We start from the raw sequence: 17,935 nt of genomic DNA on the forward strand, positions 1-17,935 counted from the left end.
GCTTAAAACTAGAAATGAAATGACCAAAACGCGGGGACATTTTTGTCAATTGAATTAATTTCTTTTCGTTATATTGAAGAAACTTTTGAAATTATTTTTTTTTTCGGATATACTTGACTATTTCTGTGAAAAAGAAACCAATTATTTGCCGGCAGTATTCTGTCTAATTTTCTCCTACACTGATGTTCTCTTCGTGAAATCCGGCGGGACTGGAATGAAAGAACGGTTAGTTACAGTATTAGATGTAGTTCTAATTATCGTTACAACTCGCGAATTCTGATCTCTGATAAAGAATTTTATTCATTTTACCGAAGTAAATTCAAAGTACTTCAGCACAAACCAATCCTCAACTCTGCCTTCGTCGTGAAGCCTCTAGCCGGCGCCACCTGAAAAAAGATTTTGAAAGAGGTCTGGTGTGGTCAGTTTTATTCTACATCATAAAATCAATTTTGAATCTCGATTCAGTATCACTATCTCATAACGTGGTTTAATTTTGAAATTCGAATAAATTGTGTTTGATAATTTGATTATGTTTTAATTTATGATTTTTCTTTTATTTAGATCTGTACTTCAGTGATTATTGGCTGCAATGGACAAGTCAAGTGCGCTGGATTATATCAACCAGATGTTCCCTACAGGTTCTCTTTTGATTTTTTGTTTGATATAATGGCAGTGTACATTTTATGGAGAAATTGTTTTAGTATAAAGTGCAATGTTTGATGGACTGTGTTTAAAACATTAAAACCGTGTGAATCCTGGTTGGTGTGAAGAGTTTTTTTGCACATTGCCTTGTTTTTCATACTAACTTTACAAGATATGGTTAATATTCAGAGGCATCTTTATCTGGCGTTGAGCCGCTTATGCAAAAGATACATAATGAGATTCGTCGTGTGGATGCGGGAATATTAGCTGCTGTTCGTCAACAGGTTAAGATTTCTCACTTGTCTGTTTTCTAGTGAGGTGCATAGTTAAGTTTATGAAGTTTGATTAGTTTGGGTTTGTTGCACACCATTATCTTTGTTTTTTTTTTTTTTCTGTCAGATAGGTTTTTTGAAGATTTTCATATTCTTTCCACCCATCTAATTATGTTTTCTATAAGGTTATTGATTATGACAGAATTTTTATAGATTTCATCCTTACTACATTATGGAATGGATGATCTTGAGAATGCCCTTCTCTTTGTACTATTGAATGATGTTTAACAAGTGTTTATCTTGTAAATGAGTCAGAACATCCCTTAGCATGCAAGAATAAATCCTGCTAGATTCTGTGCTTTTAAAAACTACTTTTGTATTGATTGAAAATCAAGAGTGGATTTACAAGGGAGAAGATCCTGAAATTGTAGACTAGAGCTTCAAAATCTATCATTTTGATTTAATTTTTTGCAATTTGTTTCCCCTGAAAGTGCATTTATTAAGCTAAATTCTTTTAACATTAAATTAGAAAGAAACAAGTTTGGGAATGAAGAGGACGAGTGAATTTCTGTGATTGAGGTTAGGTTAAATTATTGTTCTCCCTGGAAGTTCGCCCTTTGGGTTTCTTCTATCTAATGCTCAAATAGCATATACTTTTTACGACTAGGTGAACTCATATTATTGATGAGCTGCCATGGGTAGGTGATTGTTGCTTCTTTATATTGCTCTTGTGTCATCTTGTTTTGGTAAAGCGATCTCAATTATTAGCTATTGTCATTTCATATAGTTTAGTGGATACTGTTAATTTTTTTCTTCACTTCTGATGTCATTATGTCTCATCCTTTTAGTTAGACAGTGTCTTTAAACACACATTGAAGCATGGCTTAACCTGTTACTATGAGCCTTCCCTAACTCCACGCAAACACACAAAAATGTTGAAGATCCCCTTCATTTCTGAATTTCTTCCCTATGAAGTGATTGCATTGGCACATACAATAAACATAGTTTCTTTTAGCCAAAAAAGGATGATATTATTTGGTTATTTATGGTCCTTGATGGGTTTGCTTTTGTGGCTTCAGAGTAACTCAGGAACCAAAGCTAAGGAAGATCTTGCTGCTGCTACGCATGCTGTGGAGGTCAGTTCCTTTTGTAGAAAGTTTAAAACTACTATTAAAATATGGCTTAACAAGTTAGTCATTTAATAAAAACTTTAGCTGCTGTATTTGTCTCTTCTTTTATAGATTTAGCTTTCAAAAACAAAAACCTCTAGTGTTGCATGAGGGATTTTATTTTGAGCTTTTTGGTGTTAATCTAGGAACTCATGTATAAGATCCGTGAAATAAAAACCAAAGCTGAGCAAAGTGAAACAATGGTTCAAGAAATATGCCGTGACATTAAGAAGTTGGACTTCGCAAAGAAGCATATAACAACTACAATTACAGCTCTTCATCGTCTTACGATGTTAGGTTAGTCTATTATGTTACTTTTATGTCTTTATGTTGAATTTATTCTGTGTTTTTATCATTATTTGTCGTCATGATTGTCCAAATTTTTAATTTTGAATGAAAACTAGCTGTTGCTAGATAAGAATTATAATATATTTACAAAATTAATATTGCTATAATCAAAATATTGTAGAAGCATAGCTTATATCAAGTGCTTTCAATCAACTCTACTCTTTGATATTTATTTTGAGTGCTAAAATTTCTAATCTTCCTCTGTGACTTTTTAATCAGTACACTCTTTTCCATGCTATTTTAGTGTCCGCTGTTGAGCAGCTTCAGGTAATGGCTTCAAAACGGCAATATAAGGAAGCAGCTGCACAGCTGGAGGTATCTTATCTCTCAATCATTTAATTTATAAGCTCTATTATATAGATCAGAAGTGGTTTGCTTTGCTTCTCATATTCTCCCTTGCATGTTTTTTTGATTTATTTTTAGAATAAGAAATGATAAAATATTACTAATATGATAAGGATTTGCAGAGATGTGGACCAGCACTTCTATAAATTAGATCCAATACAATCAATATAAAAAGACTCTACAAGGAAATTTTCTAGCAACAGCTTCTATTCTTTGAATAATGATAAAAAAAGAAAAGGAAAAAAAAATTAATCTATTAGAATTGAGCGCTCAAATAGACACCAACAGTGCTATTTTCCCCCATAAGAAGTCAAAATCCCCCCTCCAACTTCTCATGAATCATATTCCAAAATTTCTGTGTTCTAGTCTTTCATATTTTCTTTTGACAAACTCCAATGTTTTCATAAGTTTATTGTGTTTTGATACCAGCTTTTCCTAGGGAGCCTTCCCTCCTCTAGGAATATATGGTCAGTACATCCTTGAAAGCTACATATGTCAAGTTTTACTTCGCTCACTAATAAAAGATGGTTTGGCCTAGCTTATAAGCCTTAGATTTCCTTTGTGAAGTAGACACATTTAAGGTAAAGAATCTTGTGTAAAACTCAAAATCAAATCCTTGAAGTTGAAGAATGCTTGTGTGAAGCTAGAAGCTGGCATTGTCTACTAATTGATTAGGTCTGGGTTGTGACAATTGATCTTTGCTATTGTTTATCATTTATTTTAATGGAAACAGAATCCCCAAAAATAGATTCTACAACCTTGTTTGTTTTGGCATAACTCATAATTTTCAACCTTCCTTATCTATTGACAGGAGAAATACTCACTCTTGCTCCCCCAAATACCCCTGACTATCCTTTTTTTCCCTCTTGCTTAGTTTTTTTTTTTTTTAAATAACGATGATATCTATAGTAGCCCTAGTGATCAATTTCCTGACGACCGCACTTTCCTCAATGGTTATTTTTTTCAATTAGCAGCCCTAGTGACAAATTTCATAACCCCGCAATTTCCTTTATTTATTTTTTTACAGCCACCTTATAGTTCAAGTAACTATATTCATATTGAACTTATACACCCTGGCTCTTTAATCCTTTGAAAATCAGTTGAATGTAGGCCTCAGTACTTGTGCAATTTTTTTTGAATTTGGACATTAATAGCTTCCTTGATGGTTATGTTTTCTGTTCTTTAAAGAGTTCCCTGACCCAGTCATTAGTGCCTGTGTCAACATCTTCTTTTACAACAGTTCCTGTGAATCTTTCCTAAGTTCAGTTGCTGTCTCTTTTAAACCATTTTCTTCAATCTATCAAAATTATGAAACTTTCATCATATATTCTGGCATTTTAGTTTAAAAATTGCTTCATTTTTTTTTTTTTGGGTATGAAAAGGCATCATGCTTACTAATGCTATTTGTGATGCATTTCAGGCTGTAAACCAGTTATGTAGTCATTTTGAAGCCTACAGGGATATTCCTAAGATCACAGAACTTAGGGAGAAGTTTAAGAGTATAAAACAAATACTTAAATCACATGTGTTTTCTGACTTCTCAAGGTATGCAACCTTTTAATCTTTTTGCTCTCCTTTTTTGGATGACATACAGGTGGGCCATTAACTGCTAATTGTAATTATTGTTTCTGTATAGGGCGGTCATCAGGGTTTTTGTTCCATGATGGTATTCTAGTCTGCTTTTGTTTCTTCATCTCATTGTAACAAATGATACAAAACTACAGTTTTCTTAATAAAAGGAAGTTGGGTACTTCTACAAAACCTATTTTATATTTTAGTCTTTCACTGGACTGACTTAGTATATAGGATAGTAACTTATGCTGATTTTGAGTAAGAGACAATTATTCTCTTTATTTCAATGCATCAACAGTTTTTCTGACATCTTTATCCTATGAATTCTTGTTGATATCTGTGTTGGATAGCTTTGGTGTTCTTTAAATGAATATGCTACCTATATCTCCCAACTTGTTTTCTCTTTTTCATCTCAGCTTAGGTACCGGCAAAGAGACAGAAGAAAGTAATCTACTGCAGCAGTTATCAGATGCTTGCTTGGTTGTTGATGCCTTGGAGCCATCTGTGAGAGAAGAGTTGGTAAATAACTTTTGTGGCCGGGAGCTAACCTCATATGAACAGATTTTTGAAGGGGCTGGTTTGTTAGACTATCATAGTGTACATACTTTATGAAGGTCCATTTTTAATGTCCTAGAACTTGAAATTTTGATATTTTGCTCTGTTAATAGAACTAGCTAAATTGGATAAAACTGAACGAAGATATGCATGGATCAAACGTCGTATGAGGACAAATGAGGAAATATGGAAGATTTTCCCTCCTTCATGGCATGTTCCTTATCGGCTCTGTATTCAGTTCTGTAAGAAGACAAGGTATGTCACCTTTCATATTGATTCTTAATTCTTGTTAATCAAAGTTTCTATCAACTGCTTCTTGAATTGCTCATTGTTCCATAAAAGCCATAAACCAGTAAACCTGCCTTGATTTTGTATCACATTTGGAAGCAAAACTTGTAATTCTAGAAATAGATCAAATGGGGGAAATTCTAAAACAGAACAATTTTCTATATTTTATTTCTTTTTAGTTGCAACTTTGGAGGGAAAGGTGATGATTTCAAAAAGTAGTTATTTTTGCGACATATTTTATGATATAATTAATTTTTATTATCAAGCTTAATATCTTTTTATGTGTGTGTGTGTGTGTGTTGAGAGGAGGGGAGTGAAGTTGGGAACAATTTAAGATTCTCTTAACCACTTCTAATATTGTTCACCTGTTGTTACGTTACAACATCACTTTTCCTTCTTTTTATCTTAAAAATTCTATCCTTTTCAAATTTAAGATATATATGTTTATATTGTAAAATTTAGGAAAGCAGTCACTTTTGGAAACCGATACTAGTACTTAATAATACTTGATTCTAGAATGAGCTTTCAATCTTCCGATAAATTTTCTTTGAGTAGGTACTGAAAATGGTTGGGCATTGTATATTCTTATTTATTTGAGCTCATGATATTTGGCTACTGAATTTGAGGAGGCTGCTAAAAATATGCTTTAACCTATACCATATCATAGAGCTATTAGTTAATATATCTTGTATATTTTGAAGAACTTTGCATTTCATGTTTTTCTGTTTTCAGGAAACAACTGGAAGACATTCTAGAAAATCTGAAAGAAAAACCAGATGTTGGAACATTATTGTTGGTAATACATATTCTCTAACTGAATGGTGAATGAAAGTCTCCAGCTATATTTTTTATTGTTTTATATAATTACATTTCTGTGTTGCATCTGCTTGGATAGTCAAATCTGCAAATTGTACATTGTCCTTAGATTATTGAAAGTGCTTGGTTGGTCAACTCTGTATATTGTGCTTGTTGTCATGTTTTGACCATTCTGCAGCTTTTATGAATTTAGCTTCAGCTGGGACATAATTCTTAATTTCTTCTTCAACTATTATAAATGGCTTATTTTTTACTTGTTCCTCATCTTTGTAGTGCACTTGGAACTATTTGTCACACTTTGTAGGTAAACTTTTGGTTTACCCATGCTTACAGTGCATATCCGTTTCTTACATTGTGTAGAGCTGGAAATATGTGATATCATGCTAACTGGAACCTTTAATCAATACCTTGGGAATATAACCACCTATCCTTGTAAAAAACCTTGGTTGTTTGAGGCTACCACTTTCCTCTATGATTTTCTTCCATACTGCATATAGCTAAGATCCAGGAAGTGTGCAAGAGCTATACCAAAGAGAGATAGGTTAAAAAATCATCACCTAGAAGACAGAGCTTGATGCTATATCGGAAGAATATATGTATAGTAATGGAAATAATTGATGGCAAATAAAGTATCTTGAGTGGATACTAAGATTAACTTTCTCAGATGTCTTATTTCTCCTCTTCTTTTTAGTCTTCTATGCAAGAGAACTTCTTCCAGCTTGGGATTTATTTTCATAGATTGGCATAACTATCTGCATGCCTGTAGCAGTATTATATACATGCCTTTCACTTTTATTTTGGTGAAAATATTTTCTTAATGGCATTTATAGCTTTGTTAAATGTTTATAGGCACTACAACGAACCCTAGAATTTGAAGATGAATTAGCTGTGAAATTTGGAGGAAGCAGCAGCAGCAGCCGAGAGGTTGGTAATGACATTGAAGAAATTGGTAGAGCAGAAAGTAACAGTCAAAAGGCAGCAGATATAAGAAAGAAGTATGAAAAAAGGCTTGCTGCTCATCAGGGAAGTGGGACTGAAGTATGGATCCTATATTCCTAAATGGTTTGGGAAAAAGTTTGTCCAACAAGTGATCCATGCTGTACTATTAACTGATGGGGTCCTTTTGATTCTGTGTTGACAGGATAAGGATGGAAATACAGATTTGTCGGTGCCAGGGGCTGGGGTATGTATTCTCTTTTATGTATAATTTGTTGATGTTATTGTTTTTTAATATACAATGAGCTTGAGCCATAAGTGTGATCTTTGAATCTAGATACTGCACTAGAGGAAAAACACCTGTGTTTCCAGATATTCTTTATTGCTTTCCCTTGTAGGACAAAATTTTTTGTCATCCACACAAGTGTTCTCGTTACATTTTGGTTACATTAATAGGCCTCACCAATTAAGCCATTTTTCTTTCAAGTCCAGGCCTCCTTGTCTTGTTAGTAGTGTATTTTAGTTCTTGTGAGTGAGAAGATATCTCATTTTGTGATGAATATGATGTTGTGTTCTTACTGATATTCTGCAAATTTTTCTTCTTTAAGGTATTAATATGGTCTTCATGTGAGGTGTTCCTCATTACTGTTAGAGGTTTTGACCTTGTTGCAAGCTTGAAGCTTATAAAGATACAGATAGATCCTGACTTTTTCTTTCCTCATGATTGGCAGTTCAACTTTCGAGGGATTATATCTTCTTGCTTTGAACCTCACATGACTGTTTATGTAGAACTAGAAGAAAAAACACTAATGGAGAATCTGGAGAAGCTTGTTCAGGTATGTGACATTATTTGCATTGTGGATTGTTCTTGCTTTTATATCCAATAATTTTATTATATATATATATATATATATATATATATATATATATATATATATATATATATCCAATAATTATATGTATATATATTTTTTGTAATAGGATGAAACGTGGGATATTGAAGAAGCAAGTCAGAATAATGTTCTGAATAGTAGCATGCAAGTAAGTATTTACACATTAGTTTTTGTTTGTCCACATAGCATGCGTGCAATATGTCCTCAGGAGCTTTGGATCATCAGCTGAAGTTTTCTTTCTAGCTTAGTAGTTCAGTTTGGTGCACCTCTGTAGTTATCCCATATGCATATATACAAGGGAATGTTCAAGATCACCGAATATTATATACAAAATAATGATACAAATTCCAGACAAGTAGATCTAAGCACTTTGGATGGTTGAGATTCAATGAAGCTTGCATATTTAAAGTACTTTGTAAAGAACATAATTCAGATTCTATGTCATCCATTCAGATGCTTTAATCTAACGGCTAAAAGATTGTTAAAATTTATGTAAAAAAGAATGGGCTCTTTATACCTAACCATGTGTGCATATATATAAAAAATGTTCTTTTAACATTAAGGCCAAACGACTATTTCCCACCCAAGGTTTGATGTTTTCTCAAAAGTCCCCCCTTTAACTATGGAAACACTAAATACCCACCCATGACCGGTTAAATTTAATAAAGCCCTAACGGTGGTAAGGGTAAAATCGTCATTTTTGCTATAATATTAAAAATAAACTAAAATAGAATCTAATTTTGCCCCTCTAAACTTTAAAAACTAAAATTTTTCCCCAGCCTAAGTTTTAAAAAATGGCAGTTTCACCCTAGAGTTTGATTTTGAAATCTTCGGCGACCGTTCCGGTTCCATTGCCGACGGCCTCTCCCTCCCGAAGCAGCCTCTCCATCCGGCGAATGTTTTCCTCCTATTTGGAGGCTCGAACGGCTTCGTCTTCCCCTTGGGAGACAAAAAACTTCGTCTGGAAAGACGAAGTTCTTTGTCTCCCCAGACGAAGTTTTTCGTCTCCCAAGGGGAAGACGAAGCCGTTCGAGCCTCCAAATAGGAGGAAAAACATTCGCCGGATGGAGAGGCTGCTTCAGGAGGGAGAGGCCGTCTGCAATGGAGTCGGAACGGTCGTCGGAGATTTCAAAATCAAACTCTAGGGTGAAACTGCCATTTTTTAAAACTTAGGCTGAGAGAAAATTTTAGTTTTTAAAGTTTAGGGAGGCAAAAAGAGATAAAATTTTCAGACGTTAGGGTTTTGTTAAATCTAACCAGTCATGGGTGGATATTTGGTGTTTCCATAGTTAAAGGGGGAACTTTTGAGAAAACATCAAACCTTGGGTGGGAAATAGTCGTTTGGCCTAACATTAAAGCTCAATAGTCCGTGTAGAGCAAACACATATATTAGTTAAATAATATGTATTAATGGATGCATTTGTAGCATTTAAAATGTGTATGTATATGCTCTTGAAAAATGTACACACAATATATATATATACATATATATATGTATGTATGTTTCAAGAGCAGCACATTTTTGATGCAAAATATTGCCCAATTTATAAGTCATTTGATCAAAGCACTTTGAATGGTTGGGATTTAATGCAAGTTGTATCATGAATGCATTTTGAAATTATCATGTTTAGGTACAATCTCAACCATTCAAATGCGTTAATCTAACGGTTCAAATTTTCTGTAAAACAGTTGGGACTCTTGAACCTAACATATATATGTAGACACACACATAGAGTAATTCTTCTGTCTGGATGGCTTGGACTAAAATGATATTTTACGGATTGGTCCATTCTGATGGGAAAATATCTATATCTATATATATACACATATAATAATATGTTTTTTTGTATTCTTTATTCATGGTATTTAATTTTTTGAATAGATTTTCATAAATATACTATTTGTTTACCATTTTTGTGAAATTGCAAAAAAAAAAGGGGAAACGGTAAGAGGAGAGAGAATGTGAGCCCCCTTTTTCACGTTAGAAATTAAAATTTGAATAAAATACTAATTTATTCTCTTTCTCTTTTTTTTTTATAAATATTTACTCTTCTTTCCTTAAAAAAAAAAATTCATTTGAAAAATCAAGATTTTCAACACAAAATTTTAAATAAGAATCAACAATTGGCACATTTGAGTCAAACTCTTGAGTTGAACAAAATATCAGCTGTTCATTCCTGTTTTGTTAAATTTTTTTTTTGAAAAGAAAATTTTTGTTTTTAGAGAGACAGGAGAAAATATATGAAAAAAGAGAATAAATAAATATTGCATTCAAAGTTTTGATTTTATATGAAAAACAGGACCCACATCCACCCTCTTGCCTATACTTTTTTCTCTTTTCTCAGTTACAATTTTACAAAAAGGGTAAACGAATGGGTTCTTCATGAAAAGATGAAAACTGTAAATAAAATACATAATAGATAGATAGATAGAGAGAGATAAAGTAATTAATATTCAGATGTCCTGACTAGAAAATAGCTGCATGTGTGTGTATATATATTTTTCAAATGTTTTAAATGCACTTGTTATACATATGGTTAATCTAAATATGCTATTGATACCTTAATTTTGCCTTAGACCAACTTGACCCTATTCTACACCAACCTGCATCCTTTGGCCTTCAATCTCGAAATAGTTCGTAGATGTGTCATTCTTCTTTATTCACCTGAGCTAGAATGAAGTTTTGGTCTAAACCATTCTAGTTTTGACTATATTTTTTGGTGCTGCTTTTCATGTTTGATGCTAAGATGTTCTTTTATACCCTTGAGGAGATTTATTATCACTCAATGATTACTGGTTCAATCTTATCTCTCTTTATAATCTGAGTAATATCAAGAAAGAATTCATGCAGCCTTGATATGGTTAATCACCTAAGTAACTAGATTGCTTTGACTACTGACAATTAACCATTTGTTTCAGTTATTTGGCATTGAATAATTTCATTTCATCTTTATTGTGATTGACTTACGAATATTACAGTAATATTGAGTGCCAAGTTGGTACTGTCTGAACTGTAATATTTCAATATCCTCTCATGCAGTTTTGTTTTTGATGCATTAGTGAAACTTATTCAGTATGAAGCATGTATTCGGCATGAAACTTATTATTCACTGTATTTCTTGGTTGCCCTTGGTCGTCAATTGCAGCTGTTTCTTATAATCAAGAGGAGCTTAAAGCGGTGCAGTGCTCTTACTAAAAGCAAGACATTATTCAATTTGTTCAAGGTTCATTCTTAAAACTTATTATTGATAACCATCAAATTATGTATGTGCTGCATTAACATTTGTAATATATCAAAATGAGAAAAATATTTTAACTGGAATTGAATTCTAGCGTAACCTTAAAACAGTACATTTTAAAATAGAAAATCTTGATAGATATCTATTCCACTTCTGTACTTTTCTCTTTATATTAATGTAATTTCTGTTTCTTATAGAAATAGATTATGTGCATAAAGGAGGGGGAAAACACTAGCCTTTTGTTTTATCTTTGTTTAACTGCTTTAAGTTTGTGGGTTAATCTTTTAATTGAACACATAATTCCTTTTTTTGCTCTGGGCAATGCCTATAGTTTTTCATTGAGTCATTCTGCTTTCAGCAATGATAAGAAAACTTTGGTTATGTGAAGAATGTATTGTAGCTGTTTTTTTTTAGGTCATTTTGTTTGAGAAAATTAGAGGAATTTGTGGAGAGGCAGGGGTGGATATATTTTGTTATTTAGATTTGGTCTTTTGGTTTGAAACAATGTTGGAATACTTCTGTATTCTTTGTCCATGGAGACTGGGAGTCTATTTTAGCTTAAAATTGGGATCACTGTGCTCATTTTTTCCTTTGTAAGGTTTGGTTTTTTGCAGTAGTGAATGCTGGTTCACTGTTTCTGTGTTATTTTTACAATTATTAAAACTTGTATCTTGTTTCTTCAGTTAGAAAATAATGATAATAATAATGATGAAAACACTATTGCCACAATTTCCCTTTGCTCCATTAAGTGTCTTGGAGAATGCATGTTTAGTTAGAGGTAGTTTGACCATAATAATAGTATGTTAGCTTGAGAAAATTTGATCCTTAAAGTTCTTGGACATAAAAGACATCTACAGGAATGCTCTATGGGAAAGATGATTTCATTTCAATAGAAATGGAATTTAGAATGACATAGATTCTACACCTTGCAGCGAATTAGCTTTTTATTATCAACAACATAAGCAAAAATGATTTTATCTCCTGGCGTTAGGTATTTCAAAAAATTCTCAAAGCGTATGCAACAAAGCTTTTTGCAAGACTTCCTAAGGGTGGCACAGGAATTGTTGCAGCAGCTACTGGTATGGACGGACAGATAAAGGTGCATGAGATTGAATGTTTTTTTCATTACACTTTTCTCTGGGAAGCTACCTATTTTCGGTATCAAGTACTGATTTGTGTATGCTTTTTCTTTGTCTATTTCAAGCAGACATCTGACAAGGATGAAAAATTAATTTGCTATATAGTGAACTCAGCTGAATATTGCCACAAAACGGTTAGTTTGTTTCTCGATGTGTTGCTGCTTCCTTGCAGCAGGCTTTGAACTTCTGTTCAATTCATCTTTTTTGACATAACAACTTTGCCGGTATGGTATAAGAAAAAGGTTCAGCTAGAAATTCTGTATCATATATTATCTCTCTTTGATCTTCATGTGTTGATACTCATTGAATTAAGACCAAGTGTTTTTTCAGTCATGCTTTCTAAGTTGGTTGGCATGTATATTCTCTTGAATATGAATTTTTTATGATGGTTATGTTCTCTGCTGATGATTTTATATATCTTGATGGTGTAAATTAAGATATCTTTTGTTTATATACTTGCATAACATTCTGGCTATAAACAAGGGGAGTATCTAAAAGGACTTAGTAACTTGGTTCTTTTTTGCTAGTCTGGAGAACTGGCTGAAAGTGTGTCCAAAATAATTGATACTCAGTTAGCCAATGGGGTTGATATGTCTGAAGTTCAGGTACTAAACTACATCATAAATGGTCCATTACACAGTGAGTCTACCATTTGCTTTTCCACAATTTCAAAAATCCTTGCAGGATGAATTTTCAGCAGTTATAACAAAGGCATTAGTAACCTTAGTTCTTGGACTGGAAACTAAGTTTGATGCTGAAATGGCTGTGATGACACGTGTACCATGGGGTAGCCTTGAGAGTGTGGGTGACCAATCCGAGTAAGACAGTTTCTCTGAAACTTTGGAACACTAATTAATTTAACCTCAGTCATTTCCTGTAAACATGTCCACATTTTTGCAGGTATGTTAATGGAATAAATATGATCCTTACCAGTAGCATTCCCTCACTTGGAAGCCTACTTTCACCCATTTACTTTCAGTTCTTCTTGGATAAGGTGATTTTTCAGAGGACTACCTTTACCAATATTTGTTTGGCCTTGTGTGGTTCAAAATGTTAATTTTGAGCATATTTAGGTTTGATTTCTATTTTTTATGTCATTTTTTTATGCTTAATGCCTATGCTTGGTGAGCTTCTTAAATTTGTTGAATGTCAGCTATATTTTCCTGACTTTATAATTGAACATTTTATTTATCTAAAATTGTGATCTGTCTTGGCTTAATTCATTCTTCAAAGGTGCAATGTGCATTTTTTTTTGTCTTCTGATCATAACATATGCAATGTTCTGCCAAAGTGTTACCATGTCATACATCTTTTCAAAGTTCGGTAGTTCATTGCCCTTTCCTTTTTTGTTAATCTATGCAGCTGGCATCATCTCTTGGTCCACGGTTCTATGCCAATATCTTCAAATGCAAACACATATCAGAAACTGGAGCCCAACAGGTACCAACCATTTTCAATATCTATGTTGATTGTCAAATGGAGTGTGTTTATAGCTAGAAGATGGACTAATGTGCTATATAGCCATAGCCTTAATAGAATTTTCGCTTGATTGTCAATATCTCTAGGATTATTTCTAAAAGATTTGAGGGGTTTGTATCTCTGTTGTACTGTGATTCTCAGATCTTTGATACTGCCTCAAGGTGTAGAGCATTCATAAGTCACAGGATATGCACCTTGACATTTGCTTTATACTTTTCATGAACTAAAATGACTTTGTGTACATTGTCTTTCTGTTGAAAATGCTTCACTTTCTTGATATTTTGCAGTTATATATTGTTCTGAATTATTAAAATATAGTTGCTTGCCTAACATCAAATTTCTTTTCTTAAGTTATTTTTATATGATTGCAGTGTTGGTTTTACTTGTTAACTTCTGTACTAACAAGTGAGGCTTGATATCAATTTTATTTTAAAAGAAGGTCACTGAAGTTGCTTCTTGAAATTATTTGTCATTTCACAAATTAATGCAAAGTTTTTACACCAATACATTTTTTCCTTGCATGAATATTAAGCTTCCTCTTATGATATTAACACCTTTTTTTTTTTTTGTGAGTTGTCATAACCATTCTATTGATACTTGTAAAAACATTTGCCACTTATCATACCTTACAAATGCATAATTTATAGGCTATGATCTTTGTGATTCACGCAAGTGCCTCTGTATAAATTGTAATCCTGTTTCAGATGCTATTGGATACGCAAGCTGTAAAAACCATTCTTCTTGACATACCTACACTTGCTCGACAGGTGAGTTGGTGCTCTTAATAAGCATCTGTGATTATGCAATATGATTGAAGAGTCTATATTATACCTGTAGATCTTCCCTTGTTGAGTGGTCAACAACATGATTGTCATCATCCCACTGCTCATGATGAAAACGTACTGTTAGTCATTATTGATATTTTGATGTGGCATTTGTTTGAATTTTTTTGGTGACATCTAAAATATTTGTTTTAATTACTAACCAGCATTTTACATAAGCAAAATATTTTGTCTAGTATCATGTTGCATTTTGGAATCAACTGTAACATTTTGCTCATTTATAAATTTGATGCTTTAGTAATTTAAGGTCTTTAATTGAATTTCTTCAAGGCCTCATCTGCTTTACTCTATGCAACTTATTGATATGATCCTCGGTTCCATTTGGCTTCATCAACTGTATTATTTTTGCGTTACTTCAGGTGGACTTTGACTCTTGAAACATTCTACTTCTTTTGCTCTTTATTTATTCATCCTGCTGTCCACAGTCATGCTGATTATATTTTTTCGGAATATAATCTTCAAAAATGGGCTTGAACATTTATACGCAGATAATTTCCATCGGTAACCATTACATTTCAAATCTAGGTTTTGGTTTTGTCTTACTTTCTAAACATCTTGTACAGAGAAGCCTTCCTTAAAGCTATTGAATTGTTTGTCTTAGGGTTTTTCTTCAAGCTCTGATTTTATCAGGCACTGCAGCCATCAAGGCCCAAAGTAAGAACCCAGCCAATTAATATGGTCTGATACCAAAATCAATGTGCCATGACTGTTATATAGGATGAATAGATAAATAACTGGACCACTAACAGTACAATGCTCAAAATATACATGAATAACAAGCATTTTTTCCGGTATAGAATAGTGCAGTATTTTTTTCTGAAATCCCCAATGTAGCAAAAGCTCAGAGCAATTAACAAGTTGATGTTAGTGAGTGAAAGAATATATACATTTGAATTTGTCTATGGGCCGATGTGTTTGTCCTCTTGAATGAGGACCTAATTTAGGTTGAAAAGGGAACTGACTAGAATATAAAATAACTGTGGTCTTCAGGGAACTTAACCTTTTTTATAGTCAAGGAGAATAATGAATAAGAAGATTGAATTGTTTGCAATGGTATCTGAAAGTGACACTAGAACTATCAGAACATATTTTACCATTTAATAATTTTAATGATGAAATTAGTTAGATTAACCTCTATTTAAGATGTACTTAAATTGTGATTGCATTGAACATCCATGAAAGTATCATGCTTGGGCTCTGTTTCAGTTTACACATACTAAACTGGTTCTTACCAGTTCATTTATTTTTCTGATACAGACAACAAGTGCTGCTAGCTATTCAAAATTTGTGAGCCGTGAGATGAGCAAAGCTGAAGCACTTTTGAAGGTTTGTGATCTAATTACTGATGGCTTTGTCCTCTGACCTGTTAAATCTTTTATTCTCAATTTAAATTTTTGTTTCAATCTACAGGTCATACTATCCCCAGTAGATTCTGTGGCAGATACATATCGTGCATTGCTACCAGAGGGAACGCCAATGGAATTCCAGCGTATTCTAGAGCTTAAGGTTACAGTCTACAATCATACACTTTTATTTTTCTTAAACATATAAAATTGTGATTTGATATTAATCATTTAGTTTTGGAGGATAATTATTTGATTAGGCTCCCTTCAGTTTTGCCCAACATTCAGGCAGGAATTTTTATTTAGTTTTAGGCAGAATCCCCATTTACAGTTGGGGAAATAGAACCATATTAACTGAAAAGAGACTAGAGACCCTTGCAGAAGTACAATATAGAAGAAATGAGGATCGTACTCATTTACAAATTGTAAAACAGTAACATAAAATATTAGTCAAAATTTAATTAGATTAGATGTCTGCTCTATCAGCGAAAAATGGTGAATCCTTTTGAGGATTGCTGCATTATTTTTAATAGGTTATTTTCCACGCTAGTTTCCACAAAAATCCATCAGAGACTTGCAGGGGTGACATTTTTTCAAGGGAGTGATTATATTAACAAGGAGCTTAATAAAGTTATATTCAAGAATGACAATGTAACTGACATTTTAAATTACACTAGAGAGAGATAACAATACATGAGAAGAGATGATAAATTGAAAAGAGTCTTTTCTTCTTTATTGAATAAAAACAAAGTTCATCATCTTTTTTCACCTACGCATAGTTGGGATGGGTGAATGCAATTATCCCTTGACCTGAGGTCTTAAAAGTTCAAATCCAAGAAGATTTCAACTTGAATGTGCATGGCAGAACCCTATGGCTGAAATCTACTAAAGTATTCTGAAGTGCGAGTGCAGAATATAAGACATACACAGATATTTTTATGATTCCATCTCTATCCCCCTTTGTTTCTTATTATCCCAAACAAGATACTGTTACCTTCCCTTGGACTTGTGCTGGAAGTTAAGTAACAACTGATGCATGGCATTTCTAGCTTAGATTATAAAATAGATTGATGTTGCATGAGAAGTTCTATTCTCATGACTGAAAAGCTTTGATGTTGAGAAATTCATTGCTGTGTTATTTTCTATTACATATTGTAATCGGCGATCGATTGAGACAAAATTATTAGGTATCTAATATGTTGGTTAGTGCAGTGATTTCTGCTGTGATTTCTCACTCATCTGGTTGAATTGGTTATGGGATTTCGACAAGAATTCGGTATATATTTGATTCAATGTTGAAGATATATTTGACCTATTCAATTAGCAGTTCAAACTGTGTAATTGAGTATGTATTCCTAAACGACTTAAAATAAATAAAACAAAATATTTTGAGTTTAAATGTTTTGTATTTATTTGCAGGGTCTTAAAAAAGCTGATGAGCAGACTATATTGGATGACTTCAACAAACATGGACCAGCAATTACGCAACCCTCTATTCCAGCATCAGTTACCCCAGTCGTTCCTGCAGCTCCCGTGATTGCAAATAATGCTTCACTTGGTTTTATTGCTTCACGAGAGGATGTGCTAACCAGAGCAGCTGCGCTTGGGCGAGGGGCAGCCACAACTGGATTCAAGAGGTTCCTTGCTCTTACAGAAGCTGCTAAAGACAGGAAGGACGGGCCTTTCAGGAAGCTCTTTAACACATGACATTCTCAAACCATGTCTCTGCTGATCTTTTTAAAAAAACAAAAATGAATCAGATTATATTTTAGATAAATATTATATGTGTTCTATTAACAGTTAATAATTTCCCCATCTTTTCTGTGCTTACCACTGAGGGTGAGAACTCAGGCTCACACATGTCCACAAGTCTCTAGGGATGACAGTTTATCCCTCTTGGCCGGTTCCCGCCTGTTTCGTTCAGGGATGGGATTTTCTCACAAAAGCCAGGGTGGAAACAGGAAAGAAGGAAAAAAACATTTTTGTATTTGCGGTATAGTTAGAGATGTTAGTGGGCTCGGCCGGTTTTCATGTGGCCATTGGGTCTAAGGGCCGAG

At 33.4% G+C, this 17,935-nt stretch overlaps 1 protein-coding gene across 4 annotated transcripts; it reads left to right on the forward strand.

Moving 5' to 3' along the window:
• The first annotated feature begins 64 nt into the window (after nucleotides 1-64).
• LOC123220483 (vacuolar protein sorting-associated protein 53 A-like) lies at nucleotides 65-17,693 on the forward strand. 4 transcript variants are annotated; one of them, XR_006503053.1, is made up of 27 exons: nucleotides 65-225; nucleotides 315-408; nucleotides 562-638; nucleotides 832-926; nucleotides 1,994-2,050; nucleotides 2,230-2,380; nucleotides 2,676-2,746; nucleotides 4,197-4,321; nucleotides 4,765-4,925; nucleotides 5,017-5,158; nucleotides 5,924-5,987; nucleotides 6,857-7,045; nucleotides 7,149-7,190; nucleotides 7,675-7,779; nucleotides 7,925-7,984; nucleotides 10,983-11,060; nucleotides 12,067-12,174; nucleotides 12,283-12,348; nucleotides 12,742-12,819; nucleotides 12,899-13,032; nucleotides 13,115-13,208; nucleotides 13,577-13,654; nucleotides 14,398-14,460; nucleotides 15,793-15,861; nucleotides 15,946-16,041; nucleotides 17,091-17,154; nucleotides 17,298-17,438. XR_006503053.1 is itself a non-coding variant. In XM_044642718.1 (26 exons), exons 3-26 carry the CDS (start codon nucleotides 590-592, stop codon nucleotides 17,583-17,585), a joined length of 2,463 nt encoding a protein of 820 aa, XP_044498653.1. In that variant the 5' UTR covers nucleotides 66-225; nucleotides 315-418; nucleotides 562-589; the 3' UTR covers nucleotides 17,586-17,693. The 4 variants fall into 4 exon arrangements, 3 of the variants coding, with proteins under 3 accessions (XP_044498654.1, XP_044498653.1, XP_044498652.1); XM_044642718.1 differs by lacking the exon at nucleotides 17,091-17,154 and having other exon boundaries at nucleotides 66-225; nucleotides 315-418; nucleotides 17,298-17,693; XM_044642717.1 differs by lacking the exon at nucleotides 17,091-17,154 and having other exon boundaries at nucleotides 66-225; nucleotides 17,298-17,693.
• Nucleotides 17,694-17,935: the final 242 nt, after the last annotated feature.

The sequence above is a fragment of the Mangifera indica genome, chromosome 7 (genome assembly GCF_011075055.1).
Source record: "Mangifera indica cultivar Alphonso chromosome 7, CATAS_Mindica_2.1, whole genome shotgun sequence".
NCBI lineage: Eukaryota > Viridiplantae > Streptophyta > Magnoliopsida > Sapindales > Anacardiaceae > Mangifera > Mangifera indica.

Bases quoted from the DNA above. Each gene is read 5' to 3' on its own strand.
- LOC123220483 (XM_044642718.1), top strand. From the start codon at position 590: ATGGACAAGTCAAGTGCGCTGGATTATATCAACCAGATGTTCCCTACA. The intron at 7,046-7,148 runs GTATGGATCCTA...CTGTGTTGACAG, and splicing joins ATCAGGGAAGTGGGACTGAA to GATAAGGATGGAAATACAGA. The intron at 12,820-12,898 runs GTACTAAACTAC...AAATCCTTGCAG, and splicing joins TTGATATGTCTGAAGTTCAG to GATGAATTTTCAGCAGTTAT.